Source organism: Miscanthus floridulus, chromosome 19, assembly GCF_019320115.1.
Source record: "Miscanthus floridulus cultivar M001 chromosome 19, ASM1932011v1, whole genome shotgun sequence".
NCBI lineage: Eukaryota > Viridiplantae > Streptophyta > Magnoliopsida > Poales > Poaceae > Miscanthus > Miscanthus floridulus.
The window spans coordinates 544,658-569,904 of record NC_089598.1 but is presented as its reverse complement, the minus strand read 5'-3'; the positions used below and the strand labels follow the sequence as shown (position 1 = coordinate 569,904).

Sequence of the window (25,247 nt, the reverse complement as noted above, 5' to 3'; positions counted from 1 at the left end):
ATCCACGTGGGCTCGTGCGTGTGTGAGCATCGATTTGGCCTCTCCCGATTAATTACGGCCTTGCGCCGGTTACCTCTCGCTCTCTCCGCCAAAAAAGAAAAAAGAAAAGAAATCACACGGCACTGCGCCTCGCCATCTCCGTCCGTATTGCGTCCTCCTCCTCTCCCCCAGCTGAGGCGCTTCCTCTCCCCCGGCGGCGCTGGCCAGCCTTGCCTACGCCGCCACCGTCCGCACTTCTTCCTCCTCCTCCTCCTCCTCCTCTCCCCCAGCTGCAGCGCTTTCTCACGCTCGGCGGCGGCTGCAGGCCTTGCCTACGGTTCCCCGCGGAACCAGGACGGAGAGGCAGTGACGGCGACGGCGCTTGGGTCGTCGGCAACCATGGGGCACAGGCGACGATAGGAGCCCGCCCTCATCGTCATCTCCTCCAGTAAGCATGGGCTCCCCAACTCTACCTCGCCGTCTTCCTAGCACTAAGGTTCACGCCCCCTCCTCCTTCCCTGTCCGATCTTGATCTTCTTGGACAGAAACTATGTTTGGTTAGGTCTTGGCTACTTGCCTCCACGTGATTTCCAATTTTCCATGTCCGACAGATGCACGAGTTCTCGAGGTGCAACATCCTACTCGTGTACTACTCTTTTATCTATTTATAATATATATATTTAAGCAGCAGGGAGAAACTCCTACTGATCCCTCAAAAAAAAAACATTACACGAGTCACTGCCCAGATCAGCTTATCTGCCTCTCTGTGTTCTGACTGATGAGTGTATGATTCTGATTGTTTTTTAGTGTAAATAATTTTGTGCAAAATTGATTTACATGTACTCTGTCAAACATCTATAGGTAACTATTTCGCTCTACGATTTCTCTGAATTTTGTGTGGAGTAATTATTTGGCTCTACTATGACTTCTCTTTATTTGATTCTGTCATCCTGTGAAACATCTCAATGAGCCCATTTTGTACATTGCTAGAGTACAGTCAGCACTGCAAATTTACACTTCTCCATCTCTTTTTCCTGTGAGATTGTTTCATGTTCTCCGTTTTACCCTCTGTATGTATGGTTCTCATTGTGTTTTAGCATAAACAATATAGTACACAATTGATCTACAAGTAATTATTTGGCTCCAGGATTCCTCTATTACATTCACCTTATTTGGTTCCGTGAGACATCTATGAGTGCATTGTGTGAATTGCAATCAGCATTGAAACTTTTCTTTGGTTATCTATTTGTTGAGCAGAAAACTAAAACTGCTCTTTTGCAGAGGTGGACCTCCGTTTTTTCTCATACCTCTGAGTCGTGTTTTTCGATGTTCAGCATTAGGATATATGCCATCAGCATGGGCCATAGTTCATGTTTCTGATTACCCGTCAAGATTTGACATGCTGTGGACATGGTTGTAATCCTACGCACACAAAAGTAAAATCGTTCCTTATGTGTGGTGCATCTCATAAGTTATGCCCATTTTCAAGTGTTGTTTTACTTAGCTTATTTGAACTAAACGGGTACCACATCGATGTAGACCTCCATTATTTCGATCAAATTGGTGAGTCAAAAGTTCATTGTCGAAGACCACGTGCATTTAAGCTTGAGGGGATAGATTCTTTGTTCATTTTGTACCAATATCTGTTGTGTGTCAATTATTTCCTTCTTTCTGTATGACTTAAGTTAGCTAGCCTAGCCACTTAGCCTACAATCAACAAATAAAATTTTGAAAGATTTTTCTCCCTGTGTCACGTAGGGACAGTGAAGCAAAATAGCTAGCACAGATAACCTTGGCACTTCAACTGCATAATGGTCTGTGGACATGGATCATATCTTAGATGTTATGTAGGCTACACATGAACTGGATATAATTATCGCCCCAAGGTAAGTATCATGTGTGTTATCATAGACAGACAACCTTTGCACCTATGCCCTCAACTGAAAATGAATGATTGGCACTTAAACACAAAAATGGCTCTCTTTTTCTATTTGTGTCTTCTGATTCTTCCAAAATAAAATGCAGCAAGACCTGAATTACATGATATGAATTCAGAAATACAATGTATATCTCTATTTATATCTTATTTCATTTGATAATGATCTGTGCTAAACTACAGGATGGAAATACCACTATCTAATATCATTTTTTCTTGCGTAGGATTACAGGTTCATATACATGGCGATAGGTACGACAAGAATAGCTAAAATCATGATGTATAGTCAACAAAGATGATATTTCTTCTCTCTCAAAAAGGCACAAAGTCTTCCAGAATTGAAATGAATTGTGGATATATGTTAGGTAGGTGCAACTTCAATAGATGGTTTATGCAGCAACAACAGTACCAAACTAGGCTAAGATGAAGCCCTACAACGTACACTCTATCAATCACGTCAAGGCACTGAGTCCCATACTGTTATTAAGGTGTCAGTTGTAAAGGAGTAAGTTCTTCTGGTGATCAAAATTTTTACGTGCCTACGAAGTTCTCTCAAAAAGCCACAAAACAAGCTCCAACATACAGGCAAATGAGTGACCCATTTTGGGTGGAAGCAACGTCCTCTCTTCGTCCTTCTGCGTTTCCACGCAGGCGCCAGTCCCACCACCACGAGGGAAGGGAACGACCGGAGCCCGACCCGACGAGAGCAACGCCTCGTGGTCGCAGCACCGAAGCCGGCTCAACGCGGATCGGAGCTGAGGAAGGGGGTCGTAGGTGCCGCTCCGGCGGACCGCAGGGGCACACCGCCAGTGCCGCTCCGTCGGCGAGGGGAGGAGAGGGCGGCCGGATCTCGTGTTGAGGAAGGTGGTCGCAGGTGCCGCTCGCGGTGGGGACGGAGGCGCGACGGAGGCGGCTCGCGCGCAGCGGCTCTCACCCGCGGTGGTGCTCGCCCGCGGCCGCGCTTGCGAGGCGACGGATGAAGGGGTCGCGCCGCGAAGGGGCCCGCGCCAGGGACCCTGCCGGAGCTCGTTCGCGCGAAGGGGCGCCGCGCCTCGCCGGATCTCACGCCGGAGCTCGCAGCTCGGTGACCGGCCGTGGGGAAGATGAAGACAGAGGAGCAGGCAGCACCAGGTGGAGGAGGAGGAGGTCGTCGTCGCGGCGAGGTGGGTCTGCGACGGCGCGCGGCCAGCACGGTGAGGCGGGTCCGCGGCAGCGCGTGGCCGGCGGGGAGCGGCCCGACGCTCGGCTGGGCGACGTTGCGGGCTTCTCGTTTTCATCGGCCGTAGGAAAATGAAGTTATGGGTGCGTGACCCTTTCTCTCTCCATCCAATGCGTCGTGCGTGCGGGTCCCTGACTCTGACTCTCCCGGGGCCCACGTGTCTGTCTTGGTGGAGCAGTGTTAAATTCGGGGCGTACCCCCACCCCACCTGGCAGTTGCCCTCTCGCAAGTCGCAACAACAACTTGTCTTCTCGAATCGTCCGCCACCAACTCCAACTGCAACCCCACCACACCGCCGCCGCCGCCCACTCTAGGGTTTTGGAGGGAGGATCGCCGATGTCGACGGCTCCCAGGCGCCCCTCCTTCCGAGGCCGCGGCGCCCCGCCTCCCGGCACCGGCTACGTCCGCCGCGGCCCAGCCCAGCCCCTGCCCCGGCGGCCCCAGGCCCCGCCGACGGCGCCAAGACCCTGCGCAAGCCCGTCTTCACTACCATCGACCAGCTGCGCCCCCAGACGCACGGCCACACCCTCACCGCCCGCGTCATCTCCGCCCGCACCGTCCTCGACAAGCCCTCCACGCACCTCGGCCGCACCCGCGTCGCCGAGTGCCTCGTCGGAGACAGCACCGGCACCGTCCTCGTCACGGCCCGCAACGAGCAGGGTATGCTGCCTGCGATCCGCTTCCCCCCTCCTCCCCCGCGTGCTCTTTTCTCTCTCGCTCATGGACCACTCGCGCTTCAGATTCCATCGATCCATCGACCAACTGATCTGCTAGTCTGCTAGTCGGATTAGATCACACATGTAGTACGATTGCAGATCTGGCGCTAGCCTTACGACCCGGATGCGAATGCTTTTTCTCATGCTTCTTCATGTGCATAACTGCTACTGATTAGTGCCTGTGTTTTTTTTTTCATAGTTAATACACAATGAACATCATCTACCTGGCCCCTACGTTGCATATAGAGTACATCTGTGTTTTTTTTTCATAATTAGTTAATACACAATGAACATCATCTACCTGGCGCCTACATTGCATATAGAGTACATCTACATCATAGTTTCTGCCCTGTTTTGATTAGATCCATCTGCTTACTATGGCCCATTATGTTGTGTGTGCTCCTACTGTTACCTATTGCTTGCTAGGGATGGAGGGATTGGGTGTCAAATATCCTGCCAGATTGGTTCCTGCTGTGTCAAATAGCTCTAGTGCTTGGTGAGAGTTTCACTTAAAGTTGCTATTTTGGGGATGCTGATTGACCATACGTGCTTTGTGCTTTGTGAGCCTTCAATCAATATGTGAAACTCTGGGTGACCTCTGTTGTCTGTCACATGGTGGTAACATAAACTCGGACGTGATGCCATGCAGAAACTGTTGGACGGAGTTAGTAGAGATAGAAACGTCGTTGGTTGCCCCCCCTGCATGATGACTCATGATATCGTGTCATTTGAAACCGCTGGATGTTGCTTTTGTTTTAGACGTTGCCAGTTTGCCCCTGCGTGATGACTCATGATATTGTGCTGTTCATAACTGATCGTTCTTGCTTTTAGAAACAATTGTCATTGTGATGATTCTTGCTGATGTCCATGTGGCATTGAATCATTTGAAAACTGCTTGTGGTTGCTTCTGCTATATGGAAAACCGTCGGTTTTCTCCTGCGTTTCTGGTGTCCAGATGACATTGTCGTTTAGATTAATTTATTACAGATTGCACTAATCCTGGTGTTTTCTCTATCATATACCTGCATGGAATCTATGAAAGATTGCTCTACGGTTATGTGCTTATTATTAGTAGGTTTGTGATATCTATCATTGTTGGTTAGTTGGTTACAATCTAACCGTGCTTTCCTTTTTTGGGGGTGATTGTGGACAGTTGACCTTCTGAAGCCAGATACAACAGTGATCTTCCGCAATGCCAAGATTGACATGTTCAAGGGCACCATGAGGCTGGCAGTGGACAAGTGGGGCCGGATTGAGGTGACTCAGCCTGCTGATTTCAAGGTGAACCAAGACAACAACATGTCGCTGGTGGAGTACGAGCTGGTGGATGTCGATGAAGAGGAATGAGCAGAAGCGATATTACCATCTGTTGGGCGAAGTCGGGCTGTGGACATATATTTCCGTTAAGGAGGCGGTAGCGTTAGGCTCCTATGATCCTATCTAGTTATTATTATCCTGGAAGGCTGGCGATTGGGACTTGTTAGTTTTAAGATTATCTTGAAGAAGCATGTCGAATTATGTACAGCAGCAGCAGGTGTTCTGTCTGACTGATGCTTTCCGTTCCGTGACGCCTAGTCTCTCTTAATGCTACTACTTTTTTTTTTCTCTCACGTTGGGTGTGTTTGTGAATCCATTTGAGCTGGCAGTGCCTGTTTAAGTTTCGTGGTATGGTGGCGATGCCTTTTTCGTTGAGGCAAATTCTTGCTATAGTAGTATCAGTAATATACTTATGGTTGTGGTCGGCTCTGTTCCTGTGAGCTGAATCGAATGGGTGGTTTGGTTTGCAAATTTGTGATCCATAGATTGACGGTGCTGTTCAGCAATTGTCATAAAATTTACACTGCATCTACTTGACTGGCTAGGACTGACTGACCTGTGGCGTCTCTGGGTCCAGGAACAGCTCTGGGTGAGGGTAGCGAGGAAACAGAAACGGATACAAGCCAAGCCGTTCGTCAGGTCCGGCCCCCCAGCAGCTGTTCACTTCAACCTGTGCCGCTGCTGCCGGCCGGCCGCTGCCAACCGATGACCTCTGCCGCCGCACGGCGACCCCGTCGATCTCTATCCGTATGGTATGGATTCTAGCCCGTGTTGCCAGTTGCCCTGCCTCGTGCGCAATGCCCTCCAAGTCTAGGTGACATCCTGTGATCCCTATCATGGAATGGATGATAGTAAGTGCAGTAGTGGTTTGTTTTCATTTTCATTTTCATTTTTTTCATCTTCCCCCCCCCCCCCCCCCCCCTTTACGTCATGAAAGAACCCCAACTGCATACTGGCCTCAATCTACACTCACCTCATCGATATGCATTCCTCTTACAGTCTTACTGCTTTGCTGAGGAGCTCATTTCAGGAAATCAAGAGGTGGCATCTGGTTCAATTCTGTATATTACCATACCAATGCGCATTTCTAACAAGATTGACATCACTCACCCAACTAAGCTCAACACCGCTCAGCAATTTGACACTGCTGGTAATCTCTGACCTCTCTCATTCCTTCGACACAAATCACTATAACTTACCTCTCTTCCAGTTCAAACTAGACTATATATATGTATATTAGCTCTAGTACATTTGGATACACATGACTCTGATTAAACTAGCCTTCCCTTCATCTTTGATGAAGATGTCAAATCCAGACTCCAAATCACGGCCATCTTCACTTTAGCCTAGCTGTAGAGTTCTCTAATGGAATCCATCATCGCATTTGCGATGACTTGGTTCGTCGTCTCCGTTGGATGGACAGCATCCCAGTATAGGTACTTGCTAGGGTCTCCACATGTTCTTCGCCCTCTGCATGTTTGCCCAACTTCAATCACCCCCGATCCGCAGCACCCTCTTGACACTTCTGTTAGGCCTATACCATTCCCGAAACACAAGCAATCGATTAGCCAGACCATAAAAATATATACTTCTTGTGCGTGTGGTACATACAAGAAAGAGAACTGGTGCATACCAAAGGCATTAGGATCCACCGTCGCGGAATGTATAGTAGTATAGGTGTCTATGTATGAAGTTCTTATCTGGTGCTGAAAATTTATGAAATTCAACAGTTGAATCAGCTTTGAGTTGAATGAAGTTGCGAGCTGATTCAATGTCTCGTCGCATCTGTCTGATCCTGTGCCCACCAAAGTTCGGGCAATTGGCAAGCAACCCATCGGGGGCAGTCCGACAAAAATAAATCTCCTTCCTCCAAGCATTATCATGGCCTGAGACATATGGTATGGGCTACAAATTATTACAGATAATAACAGATATGCCAAATGCTAGTTTGACAATGGAAATGTGTACCTGGGTATAATTAGCGACGTGTACTATCAGGTGATTCTCATACAGTTCCATACTAATTGCATTTGACCGATTTGTTGCAAGATAGACTGAAAGCAAATCATTTGTACCAGAGCTTATCACAAAGGCAGCCCTGTTAACAAGTCGCTCTGCTCTTCTTGGTCCAAGCAGTGTTCGGATGAGTAGCTTGTAACGGAAAAGGTTGCGCAGTTGTGCAGAGAATGACATCACATTCTATAAGTAGGAAGCTTAGCTGGTTAGTAGTTCAGAAACTCAAAGTGAAATTGCTCGCACTAGTGTGCGTAACCTAAACACCTATAATATAAGAGAGAAATTTGCTCTATTACCCCATCTACTGTATAATGCTTGAATAGCTCAAATCTGATTTCGATCTTCATCAATTCTATTATAGCTTTATTACCAGTTAAAACAATGAAACAACTATTTTTTGTTTTAACCATGTAGCTTTGATATTTACAGTTCAGTTGAGATGGATCTTATTGCAGGTGAATTCATGTTATGATGACATACTATTCTGTTGGCAGTGCTGTCGTCATATCCGGAGCCGCCTGATGCAAAGCTCACACCCCTCCTGAGCTGGGCCAACCTCAGATTCGGGTCAAAGAATCCTGGAATAATCCTCGATATGCCTAGTTTCTCAGCTGCATAACATCAAAGCTCTCAGTAAACATTAGTCACCTTGAAAGGGGAATGCAGTGTTTTCATGGATTCATGCATGCGCTTGATCTTGTTCTAGCATCACGCAACATCTATCTGTACATGCTGTAAAAACAGAGTAGTGGTAGTATCATAAGCAAGAGGTGAAGGGGATGGCTCTTGTTACCTAACATATCGGTGGCTAACCGGCCATTGGTGAATCGGCCAGTCGGCCTGCGTCCGTAGAAGTTCAAGCCGTAGGGCAAGAAATTTGCCCTGGCTGTGGTTGGCAGATGGTTGTTGTTTCCAGGGTCCACGGTTGAGTCTCCAAGTACAAGGAGTGTAGTACAGCCCGTAGTGCGGTTGATCATTCCAGGTGGTGCCGGCGCTGCCACCCCAGCAGGGTCCTGTGGTGGCACAACCAACCTTGGCGGTGCCGGATCCTCCTGATCCGGTGGTGCTGGATCCTGGTTTGGTGCTGCCGTTGGTCCTGGATCCTGCTTTGGTGGTGCCGGTGGTCGTCGATGTGGTGATCCCCGCCGTCGTGGAGGTGGAGGTGGAGGTGGAAGAGGAGGTGTTGGCCCAGGCGCCTGCGGTGGCGTTTGCTGATCTGCTGGTGGTGGTTCGGGAGACTCTGGTGCAGTCTCCGGTGCATCTGCTGGTGGTGCTGCTGTTCTTGCGCAGTGCAACTCTCCGGCAAGCAATGCCAGTATGAGTAGCAGCTGGAACCCCCTCATGGCTTGTGTTGTTGTATACTTGTATGAGGATGAGAGGAGAAATCCAGGCTTTGGGGTGACAAGAGCCACGGATGCATGTATGGCTATGTAGCACTCTTAAGTGCGACATGAAATCCCATGTATATATGCAAAGTGTATGAGCAAAATGCGGTGCCCTGTGAAATCCATGAATCCCTTCCAAAGACGATTTGGTGCATGTTAGGTGGGGGCTGGTTTGGTTACTCTGGGCTGCTTTGTGTGAGCTTTCATTCGAGAGAGGGAGGCGGAATGCAGATGATGAGTCAGTGCTCCCAGTGGCTGTTGTTGTTCCCTGTTTGAGCTGAAGAAAGAAGATTCTTGGATAGAAGTTAAAAGTTGGCTAAAATTGCTCACCTGCAGTGGCAAGTATTTGGAGGTGTATTCTTAATTTGTTTCCCCTGAACTTTTTGGTGGCACTCAAATCTTGAAAGTACTTGGCGGAGGCTGAAGTTGATGTGAATGATCATGTCAAGTTGCCAATGTAGCACAGTCAGACATGATATAGAAGAGTCAACGAAGCCACTCACTGCAGCTGAGTTTGGTGAGGATCAGTTCATTTACAGAAGTAACATGAGGTGGTGTAACCGCGGGAGTTAGGTTTCGACTCCCTCTTCCTTCTGATCGTCTGGCTTCTATGGGAAGAGAGGAACACGAGAACCTTCAGCCGCGTCGCCGGAGAGGCTGCTTGAGTCCATTGAGCAGGAAGTATCGTTGACTCGCGGCGTCGATCAAACTGAGCTCTTCGTTGTCCGTTGTCACGAAATTAGTGCTACGTAATCACAACTGTGTGCGAGTTTGGCAAGAGGCGTGGGCAACGGGTTTTGGTAATCTTTAGTTTACCACACCCATTACTTTTGTAACAAATTTTTTACTCCTGCTTAATAAAAAACGTGCCAACGCACGATCTAAAAAAAAAGAGCAGAGAGACTGTGCTGTGTAAACAAATCAGTTGTGAAGGTACTGTTTGTTTTTCTAGATGGATAGAGCTACCTGCATTTCAAGCGTGGTCAGATGCAGCAATGCGATTGGGTCAGATGCTGTCTGATGATCAGGATTAAACTCCATATAGCGCCTAGCTTCCGCGCAAATCTGATGCAGCCACGTGGCATGGTGCGTGTGTGAGCATCGATTTAGGGCGTAGGACCAAAGAAGCTAGGTTGCTTATGCAAGTGGTCGTATTTGATTGTCTTTGTTGTTGGTCTAGTATGAGATAAGATTGTGTTTGGTTGTACGTATGTATCAGTTTTTTAAGTGTCTGACGCATAGGTCCCTGTATCCTAGGTGAATTAAGTCATCCTGCATCATGAAGGAAGGAGAAATCCAGAAGACAGAGACATACAAGATAGAGGAGGGCACCGTCTCCGTTTCAGACCCAGATTCAGTAACTTTGCTCAGCAAAGTTTAAACGTAACTTTACTTCAGTCTCCATCCTGCAACCAATGACTCCCAGCAAAGGCTTCTGAGCCTGATCGGCTGTGGTGTAGGCAGTGGTGTAGCTACTGCAACCCAAGCAAAACTAAAAATCACAGCCGAGCAAAAATTTTCAGCAAACAAAATCATAGCCAAACTAATATATAGATTCCAGAAAAAATTTCCACCACCAGTTCACTCTCAAGAGTGCAGAAATAAATAATTCAAGTGACATCCATACTATAATCATTAGTAGAACTTAGCATTTTTCACTTTGGAAGTTCTAGGTTCAAAGCACAAATACATGCCTACTTAGCTAGGCCACAAAAGACAGTTAGGCCATTTCACTTATACAATTAGGCCACAAAAGACTACAGTTAGGCCATTTCACTTATACAATTAGGCCACAAAAGACTATAGTCAGCCCTATCCAAAAGACTATCTAACTAACATGTTCATACTAGAACAGACCATGATCATTAAGACAAATCCCTCTGCCGTTTGCTTTGCAGGTAATTTTTGCGATCACGACAAGTGTAGTTAAGGTTAAGTGGTCCACCAACTTGACGACTAACCAACTCATGTGCAGCTTTTGGTCTAATTCCAGAATCATCCGCAGTCTCTATTTCAAAAGCTTTCAATTCTGAAATTTTTCTCTACGATGCCATCAAGTGTCGAGTTTCTGGCAAGTGAAGAAGGTGATTGTGTTCGCATAACCTCAGTGACTTCATAATTTCCTGCACCTCGATCCAACATAAGGCTCATTCGAGCTTTGCAATCAGTTCTTGTTTCAGCTCTAAAGCACTTTCTCACATGATTTGTTTGCCCTTTCCTTCGGAGGCCCTCGTTGGAACAAACAAATCTGCATGAGGTCACCTTACCATCAAAGGTGCTTACATTTGTATATCTTTTTCTCACATCAAAGCCTGTGTGACCCCCATATGCCACCCAAAATTGTCAAGCCTCATCTGCACTTTTAAACCTTAAACCAACTTCAGGAGCCCCCTTATTTAATTCTGCCATGGCCTTGGACAGCACTCACAATTGCGCAAATTTGTTCTCCAACCCACACATCAACTGGTTCTGTAACCCAAATAATTGACAAACCAGAATATATAAAATTCTTGTAGAAACTTCAAATAATATAATATAATAGACACAACAGTACATATGAAATAAGCTAGAGCACCTAATAATCCTTTACATGAAATTCAACAAAATAATTGTTTGTGGTTCATGGATTCTCAAATTCAATGGCATTCAAACACGTGGTTACATTCCATTTTGCATTTTGGTAGATACACGAGATAGATTGATAAGCATTCATGGATGCTAGGGCACTAAAACAAAAGGAAATCTACTGTAATCGCGGACATCTCCATTGCAGGGGGTATGAACCTCGTACCTGGATATAGCACGAAGCGAGAGAACTCCCACAGTTGGGGCGGGTCTCCTCCCGGCCGGCGCAGCCTCCACCTCCCCGGAGAGGCGCGGAGGACAGCGCGGCTGGGCACCAGACGACGGGCGGCAGCACAGCGCGGCCAGGCAACTGAAGAACTGTGCGGCGGCGAGGAGGAGAGCGCAACACAGCAGCAGCGAGGAAGGTTGCGCGCGGCAGCGAGGATTTCGCCGCGACGAAGAGCCGGCGGCGCGGAGCGCGTTGGCGGGAGTCGCGGCTCAATGCGGCGCCGTTCCCGCCTCCGTGGGTTTCCGTCCTCGTTTTGTTGGCGTGGGCTGAAAAGGTAGTGCTGGATGGATTGGGAACCCCTGTAGCCGTCAGATGGCAGCTGGAGGGTGGAGATTGAGATAACGTTACGTCGTAAAGTTGCTTCGTCAAGTTACTGAATCCGGCTCCGAATCCGGCTCCCTCCGTTTCTTCCTCTGCCCCAGCCGCAGTGCGCAGATGTCGCGCCGGCCGGCTCGCCGTTGCCGCCTCTCCCCTAGCCGCAGTCTGCGCAGATGCCGCGGCCGGCCGCCTCGCCATCGCCGCCTGCTCGCGTTCTTCCCCTCAGGCGGTGCAAGGGCCCTAGTCACCACAACTCCTCCCGCCTCACCACTACGCTTGGCTGCTCCACGCTCGGCGGCTAGATCCGTGGCTAAGGGGCTGACCACGCTCGGAGGTGCGGTTTTGGCTAGCTGGCCAAGGGCCCGGATCCATGCCAGCAAGGGAGGATTCGCAACCGATCCGCGGGCTTCTGCTCTCCACGAAGTGAGTAATTTCGGTTCTTCGGCTTCTCTGTTCGTTTCCTAGCAGTTTTCTTCTCAATGAGGTCGCCCATAGCAACAGGATTGGGATAAGGTCGCCCACCACAACAGGTTCATATATTTGCTTTACCATATCAAAGTTTTATGCCTCATCAGTTTTTCTGCTTTCTCTGATCTACTATGGTGTTTTGCTGCACCTAGGATACCCTGTCTGTTGATTGACAGAGAAATATCCTATTACGCGCTGACAAGTGAAAGCATATGTGATTTCTTTAACATGTTAAGGTATTCTATATATTTAGCTATTTTGTATATAATCTAAATTTCATTTGCACCAGTGTAGCAGTGTAGTGTATTTAGATGAAACTTGCCTAAGATAAATCTATAGGAACTACTCTTTCAGATGTATTCCTCTTCCTATTTGATTCTCTCCCCCCCCCCCCCCCCCCCCCCCATAATTTACAAAGTATTCAGAGATCTCGCATCTGTCGTCTTGCTCTCTGTTGATGCCTGACGTTTTTAGATTCTGGCTGTGAGATTTTTAGTGATAAATGTTTAGAGGTTGAGTTTGTAAACAGTGTTCAGTTTCTATTGAGTATTGCCTTGATGACTTCACATCATTTTTCCTTTCATGTACATTGGGCACTAACTAGCTAAATCCTATTGCCAAAATATGATAGATAGGTTTTTGCAGTGTTCATACAAACTAATTGGTGAGGGCAATGAACCATTCTTTGTTGTTGCCACTTGCCAGCCTCTTATTAGGTAACACTGAAGCTAGGTCTTATAAGTTTGCTTCTATTAACTGAAAACTCCAATAACATTTATTGTCTTTTCCTTTCTTTGTGCAGATTACAATTTATATAAAACAGACTCAGTGTTACCTTTGGTTCTTAATGTTTCATATGCCAGCCTCCATGTTTATAAAAAGTTATAGTGCAAAGCAATATTATTTGCATTCACCTGTGAAGTTGGGACAAACAACCTGCTTTGTATATTAGTCTCATGTTTTCATACAATTGCTATTTCATGACTGATCCAGTCTCAACTAAGATGTTTTTTTCCTTTGATTTCAGGCCATTTCCTTTTCAGATTGTGGAAAGGGTGTTGTAATGCGTGTTGATCGCACATGACACTGACCTGCCATTCTGGACAACACGTACGCTGCTACGATTCAATTCGTTGTATTGCTCACTGTCATACCTCATACCTTTGAGTGAATGGATTTTTAGTGCACCCTTTGAGTTTAGCTCTGGAATTGCCTACCAGTTACCTTAGGATGTTAATTGGATCAATATTCTATGCATCCTTGATTATGTTTCCTGCATGTCTTCAATTCGTATTCCGCCCAACAGAGATTGGATGCCAAGGAGAGAGATGTTCTCAAATATTACTGCTTAAGGTCTGTTTGCTTCCCAGGAATTGAGAAAAATTAGGAATCTAATAATGAAATGGAAAACATTTTTTAGACATTGGTTTCAATTGATAGGATCCAAACAGGCCCTTACATTCATTTTCTTGCCCGAATGTATCTTGATTGATTTTTCTTCCATGGAAATGACTACTGTACGGTAAAAGTTCATTTTTGTTTTCAAATACCGTGTCACGATACCTTTACGTGTACTTTCACACACCAAATATGCGGGCGTAGCGCTACTTTCACAACACCATATATATTCTTATTAGCTTTGTTCTGACCTTCATTTTTTTGCAGTTCAGTTTTTTTGCACCATGGCACAACAGACTTGATAAGTCTCTTTCAACAAGAAAATTTCCTTCTCAAGGTACTGCATGTTTTTGTTGGTTAATGCTATTATATTCTTCTATATGAGCAGAAGTGGTGAGTCCGTGTTGGTCCCTATGTTGCTTCCCTCCTAACTACGACCTCTCCATGTTCAACAGAGATTCATATTCAGTAGCAATGAGATCAACTCTGAATACTAGCAGGTGAGTCATGGTATGTACTTTAATACATACCGTTGAGCCTCAGTCCGTCTGTATTTACCAATTAGTTATAGGAGAAAGAATGAAATGCCTCTAATTTGCACAAGGCATCACTCTTGGTTCTATCATTCAGTTCAAAGATTGTTATGCCCTATTTTTACTTATCCCAAATTTTTTGGCAGCCCTGCTCAGCACCTAGATTCTCAATAATAGCCTATAGCCGATACATCCCAAATTTGGCGTGATTTTGTCTTGCCAACAAAATAACTTATAAAAGTGTCAGACAAGTTTGGACCCTACTCCCTTAACTCGAGCACATGACAATGAAGAGTTTGCAGATTTCTTTACATCACTTATAATTAGGCAACACCTGCTTCATCCGAAGAGTTTAATTGAAATGCGATGAGGCTGAGGTTAGCATCTAATGTATCCACGGTTGTTAGACTCCTTACTATACATTGAACCATGGTAGCTTCTGTACCATTCACTTTGTGCATATTTGGGTACTGATTTAATTGAGTTAGATGAGCAGAAAATGGAATGAAAATTGAAAGCAAATTTCACAGGAATGGCATTATTGATTCTCTAATTTCGGTTCTGATAAGATATTATTTGTCTGGACAATATGAAATCCCATACGAAATGCACACGATGAGCAGAGATAGTTCATCTCCTCCTTTGGGGTGATAAGTTGATTTATTCTTCTTTGCTGAAGAATATCATATGACAGTTCTCACACAAATTCAATGCATTTAGTCATTATCCCTAACCCTAAGAAATAAATTGTTGCCAAGATCAATCTTATTATTATGTAGTTTTTTTTGGTGTGGGCAATATGAACTCCCATCAGAAATACACCCAATAACCAGATAGTTCATCTCCTCCATTAGGCGATATAAAATTGATTTATTCTTTTTTCTAAAAGTTTCATGTAACCTTTGATCATCCCCACTGCTGTTGAGATTCTCTGTTGTCAATGACAACCTTACTGATGTTGGAATTATTTCTAATGAGCTTGACATGCTCATCCCAAATTTTTATTGACCAACAATTTTAATTAGTTTACAAGCCTATTCACAGGTGTATCTAAAGGATACAGTTGCACAAAGAGATTGCAGGGAGAACATTCTGAGAGCACAAAGGTCATGCAGCAACAGTGGTTTCATTCTTGATGAACTAATTTGGAGACGAGGGTCCAGCATCTATTGTTTTCCTACAATCCACAACATGTCAAGCATCTGTACTTTTTGTAACGATTTCGAATGTTTGCATACTGTTTTCTGTTTTCCTGAAAGCATGTACATTTATGTAGCGATAATGAATAACTAATGTATATTTGAGTCTCTATAGACCAGTTCTTCACTCTGCTTTACATATGTAAATTAAATTAATGAATACTATCCCGTCGCTGCTGTTTACCTTGCCGTAGAGATGCAAGAGTATCACTTCAGACTTCACATGCCTGCCTAGTTTGTCTGATAGCGGCGAAAGGAACGAAGGAGAAGTAAAAAAGCAACAGCAGCTGCTGCCGAGGAAAGGGTAATGTCGGACGGTCCGGAAGAGGATAAACATGCATGCACTCCGCTCTGCCGTGCCGTCTCCGAGTACTCTGCTCTGCTGACGTGCTGTTGGCCTGGCCTGGGCGTCGTGGTCGCAACCAGCAAGCAGCCCCGGCAGTCGGCTCTGCGCTGCTATCAGCAATGGCCATGGAGGAGCAGCAGCCACCTCCTGCTCCTGCGCCGCCCGACCTGCGCTACCTCTCGGGGCTGGGCAACAGCTTCTCGTCGGAGGCGGTGCCGGGGTCGCTCCCCGTGGGGCAGAACAGCCCGCTGGTGTGCCCGCTGGGACTCTACGCCGAGCAGCTGTCCGGCACCTCCTTCACCACCCCGCGCGCCCGGAACCTCCGCACGTACGTCTCTCTCTCTCTCTCTCTGTCTCTGCCGTTCCATTCCAATTAGGCAATCAATCACACAAGCTCCCCGTGGGGAAGGGATGGGGATGAGAAGGGATGGGGATCGGATTCATTTTGCTCCTCCTCTTGCTTCCGCTGCAGGTGGCTGTACCGGATCAAGCCGTCGGTGACCCACGAGCCCTTCTACCCGCGGAAGCCCACCAACGAGCGCCTCGTCAGCGAGTTTGACCGCGCCACCACCGTCGCCACGCCCACGCAGCTGCGCTGGAGGCCCGCCGACGTGCCCCTCCACCCGGGCCTCGACTTCATCGACGGGCTCTACACCGTCTGCGGCGCCGGCAGCTCTTGCCTCCGACACGGATACGCCATCCACATGTCGTGCTTCCTCTCCTCTCCCCTCCCCTGCCGCTGCTTCTTATCTTACAAGCAACTAGAAGTTGACTGAATCCTTGGATCCATCCTCATGTGCGTAACGTAACGTAGGTATGCTGCTAACAAGTCCATGGATGGATGCGCCTTTTGCAATGCCGACGGTGACTTCCTCATTGTTCCCCAGCAAGGAAGTAAGTTCTTCTATCACCTAATTGATCACCTGTAAGGATTTCATTCCCGTTATTACATTCTTCTGAACCTCTTCTCCTCTAGTGTCTGTCTGTCAGCTAACACTTGAACTACATATTCTTTTGCTTCAAATTTGACATATATACTAGACTTTTGTCACCGGACAATTCAACTACCACTACATCACTAGACTAGTAATCACATCACATTCTTCTGTTGCTCCCCCCCAAAAACAAATTAAATGCTGTTGGCGTCGCTTTCAGTGTTCCACCTGTGCCACTCCATGTCCTTCCACCCTGCCTTTATTATCTCCACGATTTCAAAGCCAAAAGCAAATGGTTGCCCCATCGCTGTTGCAGGGAGGGTCCTAAGCATATTTGGTGCGATGTCTATTCAGCAGCGCTTACCTTCTCTTTCTGTGTGGAAATGATAATAAAGCACATGTTCACTATCTGTCATGTTCTTTTGCCATCACACAAGCCCAGGGTTATTCATCACAACCGAGTGCGGAAGGCTGCTCGTTTCACCCGGCGAGATCGTCGTGATTCCTCAAGGTCTCCGCTTTGCTGTTGACTTGCCGGATGGCCCCTCGCGTGGCTATGTCTCTGAGATATTCGGCACCCATTTTCAGCTCCCTGATCTTGGCCCAATTGGTAATAGTGCCCATGCCTTTCTTTTTTTATGGCTTCCCTTTTCCAATTTTGTCACACAGAGAATCCAAAAGAGTATACCTAACTCTTGACTGTGTGTGCAGGTGCCAATGGCTTGGCTTCACCGAGGGATTTCCTTTCCCCCACAGCATGGTTTCAGCAGGACCACCACCCTGGATACACAATAGTGCAGAAGTATGGCGGTGAGCTGTTCACTGCCACGCAGGATTTTTCTCCATTCAATGTGGTCGCATGGCATGGGAATTATGTCCCTTACAAGGTATCCACTGTAGCTCAAATTCTAAGCTAGTACCTCTTGTGTCCTTTGCACTTGTCATTAAAATGTGTCTGCTCTTTTTTGGTGACTCCATTGTGTTTCCTTTCAGTATGACCTGAGTAAGTTTTGTCCATTCAATACCGTCCTCTTTGACCATGGTGACCCATCAGTAAACACAGGTAACTCATTTTCACGGTAGGATTCGGTTTCTGTGGAATCCGCTGCATCTTCAGGCCTACCACTAACAATTCTGTGCCTCGTATGCTTTGCTCAATTGATTTGTAGTTCTAACTGCGCCAACTGATAAGCCTGGCGTCGCGTTGCTTGATTTCGTAATATTCCCACCTAGATGGCTGGTTGCTGAAAATACATTCCGCCCTCCGTACTACCACCGCAACTGCATGAGTGAATTCATGGGCCTCATTTATGGGATATATGAGGTAAGACGAACCAGATGAAAGGCTGTCTTTGTGTCTCTGGCATGTTTTCAATGCACTACAGCAGTCATGAAGAGCAGGTTTCTCAAGGACGATGCATAACTAGATAGTGGTTTGTGTTTGTGAACCTGCAGGCTAAGGCCGATGGTTTTCTTCCTGGAGGCGGCAGCCTTCATAGCTGCATGACACCACATGGGCCAGACACCAAGACATATGAGGCAACGATCAGCCGTGCTGGTGCCAACGAGCCATTCAGGCTCAGTGGTACGTTGGCGTTCATGTTCGAGTCTTCGCTTATCCCTCGCGTGTGCCGATGGGCTCTGGATTCCCCGTGTCGAGACCTCGATTACTACCAGTGCTGGATTGGATTGAAGTCCCATTTTTCACATGACAATGGTGGAGTGGCGACCAGCAACGAGCCTGCTGCTGGGGCGGATGAGAAAGAGTAGCTAGCTGGCTTACTGCAGCAGCCTCCGATCCTCCTCGCGTGTGTATACTATGTACTCCACTAGTTTATAAGCTGTGTTGTGTAGAAGTAGAAGGCAGAATAAATCTTCTTTCGAAAGAGAAAGGCAGAATGAATCATACATTACAGACTCTGCTGGCTCTTGGGTACTCAGCTGTAATGCTAGCTCTGCAGTCTGTAGAATGTACTAGTCACTAGTGTGCATAACCATAACGTACAGAAGCAAGCAATAGCATGGGAATAAATGACAGGTTACATACATGTGTATAAAGGACTAACTGATGTGTTAGTTACATACATGCTTTGGCTCCTAGATGCAGTGATGTTGATGATGCAATGTGGAGTCAATATGACACGTCAGGAAAGGAAGGGACAGGCCGGAAAGGGGATGGATGGAATGTGATATGTAACTGCATCATCCTCATCCTGAATTCCTGATATATGTGTGATATTTAGCAGCTTGATTAATGGGGGCAGGCAGGCAAATCACAAATGCATGGCTGTTGGTTTCTGGAGCTTTGCTTCAGTGTCTCCGGCTGTCGGTTTCTGAAGCTTTTAGCAGGCAGAGACAGGCGGCTGATTGTGGTACGCTAGTGGTGTGGGACAAGTGTTGGTTGTTGGGGGATTTATCTTCTGATTGGATTGCTGATTGGCAACCCTGTCATGTACTGTACGATTAGGTCATACTACTAAGCAAACTATATAAATATACAGCCTGTTCGGTTGGCTGGTTCGTATTGTTGCTGGTTCGTGAAGAAGTACTGCTGGCTGGTTTGTGTGAGAGAAAAATACTGTTCCGGCTGAAAGTTTACGATCATTTACGACAAGCCACAGCCAAACAAACAGACTGATATATAGCACATATAAATAAACTTGACTGGACTGATATAATACTAATATATAAATAAATAAAGTAGTAGGGACAGATTTGTGAGGCGAGCAAATTGTCGCATCGATGGATAGAAATCGTCATGTAGCGAATGCTAAGAGCCTGTTCTTGGCTGGTTTATATCATTGCTGGTCTGTGAAAAAGTACTTCTAGCTAGTTTGTATGAGAGAAAAATACTGTTCTAATTAAAAATTTACGATCGTTTACGACAAGCCACAGCCAAGCGAACAGACCGAAGATATATTGAAAGTCTGGAACTGTGGCACAGACAGACCGCTGTTTGATGAGTTGACTTTGAGAATCATTCAGCAGCGCCGGCAAATGTTAGGAGAGGGAGAGAGACCTAGCAACGTTTCCAAATCCATTTTCCAGGAGGAAGAAGAATACGGAAGGGTTAAACTTACATAGGTTAATCATAATGAGCTAACTTGCATTTGGTTGCTTGCCAACTCTGATCACTAGTAGTTAGGACGAACAATGATAATGGGTTAAACATAGGTTAATCATAATAATAAGCTAATAAGAGTTAATGGGCTCTAACCACCAATTGTTCTCATTAGCTATTATGTTACCCCGTATTTAGCTTCCTCCTATTTGGCATTCAAAACACAGGAGTAATTTATAAGCCCTATTGAGTCATAACTAAGGGTGTGTTTAGTTCACAGAATGAAAATTTTTGGATGTCACGTCGGATGTTTCGTGATGTCGGAAGGGGTTTTCAGATACTAATAAAAAAAACTAATTACATAGCTCGCCTGGAAACTGCGAGACGAATTTATTAAGCCTAATTAATCCATCATTAGCGCATGTTAGTTACTGTAGCACTTATGGCTAATCATGGACTAATTAGTCTTAAAACATTCGTCTCGCGATTTTCAACCAAACTGTGCAATTAGTTTTTTTTCGTCTATATTTAATACTCCATGCATTCGATATGATAATTTGGGGTGAAAATTTTTTGAACTAAACCAGACCGAAGAAGAGAGTTGTACATACAGTATATATGCTAGTAGTAGTATGCACACAGTGCAATGTGATTTATAGATGCTTGCAAAGCAAGATACGATATGAGTGATCAGAGTTGGCACGGTTCGAGCAACCCAATGCAAGTCAGTGTTGTGACGTATCAGGGAGTGCTTGGATTGGATAGCGAGAAAAAAATTAGTGAGTTAGTCAATTAGTTAAGCAATCTATCTTGCTAGACAGTCAGATGTAGAAATGAACTAGGTACAAGATGTAGAGAGCCAAGTGCAACAAGTCACATCAGAGATTAATATTGGCTTCCTCTTTCCTGGGGATAGATCTATATGTAATCGTCATGCAATGGCTACTAAATCAAATCAGTTTTTTTTTATTGTGCTTGCATTGCTTAATACGAGTAATTACAATTTATGTATCATTATAGTAATTCCTCCATTTTAAAACATAATTACATGTGGTTTGAGTTTTCATGGGTCACAAATTCTTGCACCCACAAGACAGGCGAACTCGTCGGATTTGCTCTAACTCTGCCAAAGACAGTTGCAAAGACACGACGAACAAAGATGAGCTTGGTGGGAGGGGAAAAAAAGAAGCAACACATTATGTCTATAATGGCATCGTAGGTAAGTTTGTATGCCATAGTGCAAAAAAAAAAACCTATGGTTAGTAGGTTGTTGGAATATTGTAGAATGTAAACAACCTAATTATGGAATCTGAGATGAAAGTTACTCCATCCGTTTCAAATTATAAGTCGCTTTGACTTTTTTAATACATCCGTTTTGCTATGTATCTAAATATAATAATATATCTAGATACATAGTAAAATGAATGAAAAAAAATCAAAGTGACTTATAATTTAGAAGTTCTTTATTTATACAAGAGATTATGAAAGCTCAAATTAGCAATCACTACCGGAGACAAACAAGACCTTAACTCCCCGTATGGGGTAAGAATGGAGATGATATGTGTGCTCTAAATCAAGCAACTAGATTTTTTTTGAGACACGTGTATAAAAGAGGATAGAATAATACTGTTTTTCTCAATAGATGATATTCAAGTTATTTTAGAGCATCTCCAAAAACTCATTTGAAATGGGACAGTGACGCCTAAGAGGGGGTGAATTAGACAACTTAAAAGTCTAACTCTAAACTATGGTATCTTTTTCTATTCTTAGCAAAACCTATGCAAAAAATAAATTATCTAAATATGCAACTACGGTTTTGCTAGTGTGTTGCTATCTCTACCGCAAAAAGAGTTATGCAAATAATGTAAATGCGAAAGTTAAAGAGTAAGGTAGAGATATGCAAACTCCCATCGACGACTCCGGTATTTTTACCGAGGTATCGAGAAGCGCGCAAGCTTCTCCCTAGTCCTCGTTGGAGCCCCTCACAGGGGCCAAGCTCCCGGTCAGGTAAATCCGTGGATAGCCCCGGGTCTTCCGGCAAGCCTCTGCCGGACCGTCTTCACTATCAAGCTTCCGGCTGAACCACTGCGGGTCTTATTCCCTTCGGTACACGGTGGCGGCCACACCACAAACGCGGTTGGTGTGATCTCGCAAGACTACAAGCCCCTCTGATGTACAACAATGGTGCGCGCAAGCATCGAGTGATAAGAGGTATGCAAACCTCACTAAACACTAGGCCTAAACCTAGAGCAAGCGCATAAGCGGTGGTCTAATCAACATAAGCACTTCACAAAACACCTACGCTAATCATCTAATGAATCACTAAGCACTATGCAAGTGAAGATCACTAAAATGATGTATCAACACCCTTGGTATGTTTCCTCAGCTCCTGTCGAGGATCAATACTAGGGTACCCAAAGAGGAGGGGTTAATGGTCGTTATACGTTAATCCATCCAGGCAGTCAAAGGTGCAACTATAGCTCCAACCGACATCGAGGCCGCAGGCTCCGCCTCGACCGACCTCTGGCCACGGGCTCCGCCTCACTCGACCCAAGGTCATGCGATCCACCTCGCCCAACCTCTGAGGGCGGGCTTCGCCTCGCTCGACACCTAGGTCGTGGGCTTCGCCTCGCCCGACCTCTAAGGGCGGGCTCCGCCTCGCCCGACCACTAAGGGTAGGCTCCGCCTCGCCCGACCCCATGGTCATGCGATCTGCCTCGCCCGACCTCTAGGGACGAGCTCTGCCTCGCCCGACACCGAGGCCGTGGTCTCCGCCTCACCCGACCTCTAAGGGGGGCTCTGCCTCACCTGACCCCAAGGTCGTGCGATCCGCCTCGTCCGACCTCTAGGAACAGGCTCTGTCTCACCCGACACCAAGGACATGGGCTCCGCCTCGCCCGACGTCTGAGGGCGGGCTCCACCTCGCCCGACCCCTCGGGCATAGCTCCTAACGGAAGCTCACAACGCCGTCAACCACTACGGGCCAGAAAGTACAACCCAAGGTTAAACTTTTGGCATCGTGCAGGGAGCGGTCACATCTCAACACAACCTATCCCCGTGACATGTCATTCCAGGGAACTCACATCGCCCACAGGGACGAACATGAGGTCACTATGCTGCCTACTCCCTATACTGCCGTTGATCAGCATACTGGTTCGCCGCGCCGCCCACCAGGGCGAAGTGGGACGTTACAACCCGCTGACAACGCCAGGGCATGGCATCATCGGCGGACAGGCGCTCGGCGTGGAGCTGTCCCTATCACCACCCGCCATGTCAGCGGGGCCCGCACAAAGGAAAATAAAGGCCCGACGACCCTGAAGGACTTCCTCTCCCTCTCGTTCTCCTCTTTTCTCCTATTGTAACCCATGCTTTCCTTTGGCCTATAAAAGGGAAAGCAGGGCACCCCACTGAGGGCATCGCACCGTATCAGATCAGAACCACTAACATCAAACCTTGAACACATAGCCGAGCAGCGACCGAACTCTCGGCACCCATTTGTTCTTTCCACCAGAGACTTGGGACCTGTCCCTCTCTCGACCATTTGTAACCCCTACTATAAACTTTCAGTACTAGTAACACGAGCAACAGCAACGAACTAGATGTAGGGACATTCTGCCCAAACCAGTATAAACCTCATGTCCTCTTAGTATACCATCTAGTCTAGACGCGTAATATTAGAAATTTATTCATTGATGTTTACTCAAAACACCAACAGTTGGCGTGCCAGGTAGGGGCCTTTTGAGCGTCTTGACATCCACACCAGGACTCGGATGGCTAATCGCAACGTCAGCTAGGTCCCGGGCATGCATGTGCGCTTTAGGGACCTAGACTTCATCGCCACAACAGAAGGAGAGTTGGCACAGGCTCCCGCCGCTGTCCAACCTCTCCACTCCAACGACCTCGGTGCAATCGTCTAGGCGCTGGAGGAGCTGCAGCTGCACACACCAGAGGCCCGTGGCACCGGAAGCGACCAGCTCCTAAACTTCAACTACGGGAGGCTAGAGTGCTAGCTCAGCGCCTTCCTGGGACCTCGAAAGTCCCAGGAGGACCTATGCCACCTCACTTTTCCGTTCGCCAACATCATGACGTGGCTTGCTAGAGGAGAGCCGCTCTCTCTAGAATACCTTGTTCGGAGCGCCCCGATAGTGCTCCCATGCAGGCTGCACACCGCGGTTTTGGTGCGTGAACGTCTTAGCCCCCACCATGGCGCACGCGACACCCTCAATGCCCGTAGGCGTAACACGCCCTCAGAACAACCTGATGAGGATGTGTCGGTCTACCAAGTGCAGCGAGGGTGACAGACCATGCACTGTGGTTCTGGTGCATGAGTGTCTAGGCCTCCACCATGACGCACGAGACATTCTCGATGCCCGTGGGCATACCTGTGGCGATGTGAGTGAGGGGGCTAGCCGTGGCTACCACCCACATCGTGGCAGACACTACGATAGTGGCAAGGACCGAAGCCTAAGCCCTAGCTTGCCAGGACCTCAGGCCTTTGGCCGACAAATCCTCAAGGGCAAGGCAAAGCGAGATGAGTGAAAGGTCCTAATATGGCTAGAGGGGGGTGAATAGCCTATTAAAAATCTACAAACCAACTAAAGCAATTTGATTAGTATGACAAATAGCGAAATGCAAACTTACTCTAGCTCTACAAGGGTTGCAAGCCACCTATCCAACAACTCTAGTTGCTATGATCACTAGATACATAATTGTCGATACGGGACCCACGGGATACCTTACAAGGAAGGGAGAAGATCTAGTCTAACTAGGATTCTTTCCATATAATCTTAGTAGTAGTAGTATTCTGTAATCATACTAGGAACTCTTATTATAAACTAACTAGGACTCTGACCTCCTGACTATATAAAGGAGGGTGGGGTTCCTGGGACAAAAACAACACAACACTTTACAATCAATCCAACACAAAGGCTAACGCCGACTAGACGTAGGGCTATTACTCGATCACGATCGAGGGTCCGAGCCAGGATAAATCGATTGTCTCTTGCCCTTACCGTTGAGTTCTGCATACGCTGAAGCCCGAACAAACTGCCCCGGATACCCCCGTGGCAGGCTATCGGTGGTGAAACATCAATAGCTGACGCGCCAGGTAGGGGCTTTCGGTGAATTTGCATCCGAGAGCTCGACGGACCTCGACAACATGATCTTCTCAACGGGATCAACCTTCATCTTTGATTCATGGATCTACGAGGCAGGCGATGATGGCAAGCTCCAAAGCCATCTCCTCAAAGATTCAGATCACCATGAAGACCTTTCTATTTTGGCGACGATAATAGATCAACTCGTTGGAACATTCGCGCTGCTCGTGATGTCCGATCCAACTCAGATTTCGCGGCTTTGCGCATCTGACTCAAACTCAGGCTCCGCATCTGAGATGGAGTCTTACCCGAGTTCTTTCGAGAAACCAAGTTCTTTTCTGGTGGGGCTCTAGAACGCGGCCTCGGTCTATCAAGAATATAACTCGGAGTACACTCAGAGTCCTTTCAAGAAGTCGGGTCCTTTTTCGTTCGGACTCCACAACATGGCAAAATCTTATCAGACATTGCCTG

At 46.8% G+C, this 25,247-nt stretch overlaps 2 protein-coding genes, 1 long non-coding RNA gene and 1 pseudogene across 14 annotated transcripts; 3 read left to right on the top strand and 1 right to left on the bottom strand.

Moving 5' to 3' along the window:
- Positions 1-82: 82 nt before the first annotated feature.
- LOC136527466 (uncharacterized) lies at positions 83-2,234 on the top strand. Of its 2 annotated transcripts, none has more exons than XR_010776794.1 (2): positions 83-475; positions 2,140-2,234. It is a non-coding gene; the product is annotated as an uncharacterized lncRNA (long non-coding RNA). The 2 variants fall into 2 exon arrangements; XR_010776795.1 differs by having other exon boundaries at positions 1,738-2,234.
- A 1,131-nt stretch (positions 2,235-3,365) lies between these two features.
- On the top strand, positions 3,366-5,548 carry LOC136527465 (uncharacterized protein At4g28440-like; annotated as a pseudogene).
- Positions 5,549-6,172: 624 nt separating this feature from the next.
- LOC136529591 (GDSL esterase/lipase At5g45950-like) lies at positions 6,173-8,610 on the bottom strand. Its single transcript, XM_066522666.1, has 5 exons — positions 7,977-8,610; positions 7,664-7,794; positions 7,136-7,366; positions 6,801-7,053; positions 6,173-6,701 (listed from the first exon to the last, which is right to left on the bottom strand). The coding sequence occupies exons 1-5, from the start codon at positions 8,524-8,526 to the stop codon at positions 6,514-6,516; spliced, it is 1,353 nt and encodes a 450-aa protein (XP_066378763.1). The 5' UTR covers positions 8,527-8,610; the 3' UTR covers positions 6,173-6,513.
- Positions 8,611-11,807: 3,197 nt separating this feature from the next.
- Positions 11,808-18,677, top strand: LOC136527218 (homogentisate 1,2-dioxygenase-like). 11 transcript variants are annotated; one of them, XM_066519851.1, is made up of 13 exons: positions 11,808-12,270; positions 12,361-12,444; positions 13,236-13,318; positions 13,879-13,943; positions 14,062-14,106; positions 15,184-16,012; positions 16,157-16,390; positions 16,499-16,578; positions 17,062-17,229; positions 17,331-17,506; positions 17,613-17,682; positions 17,789-17,943; positions 18,075-18,677. In XM_066519851.1, the coding sequence occupies exons 6-13, from the start codon at positions 15,678-15,680 to the stop codon at positions 18,387-18,389; spliced, it is 1,533 nt and encodes a 510-aa protein (XP_066375948.1). In that variant the 5' UTR covers positions 11,808-12,270; positions 12,361-12,444; positions 13,236-13,318; positions 13,879-13,943; positions 14,062-14,106; positions 15,184-15,677; the 3' UTR covers positions 18,390-18,677. The 11 variants fall into 11 exon arrangements, with proteins under 11 accessions (XP_066375948.1, XP_066375946.1, XP_066375953.1 ...); XM_066519849.1 differs by having other exon boundaries at positions 13,874-13,943; XM_066519856.1 differs by having other exon boundaries at positions 11,808-12,163; positions 12,242-12,270; positions 13,236-13,943; positions 14,062-16,012.
- Positions 18,678-25,247: the final 6,570 nt, after the last annotated feature.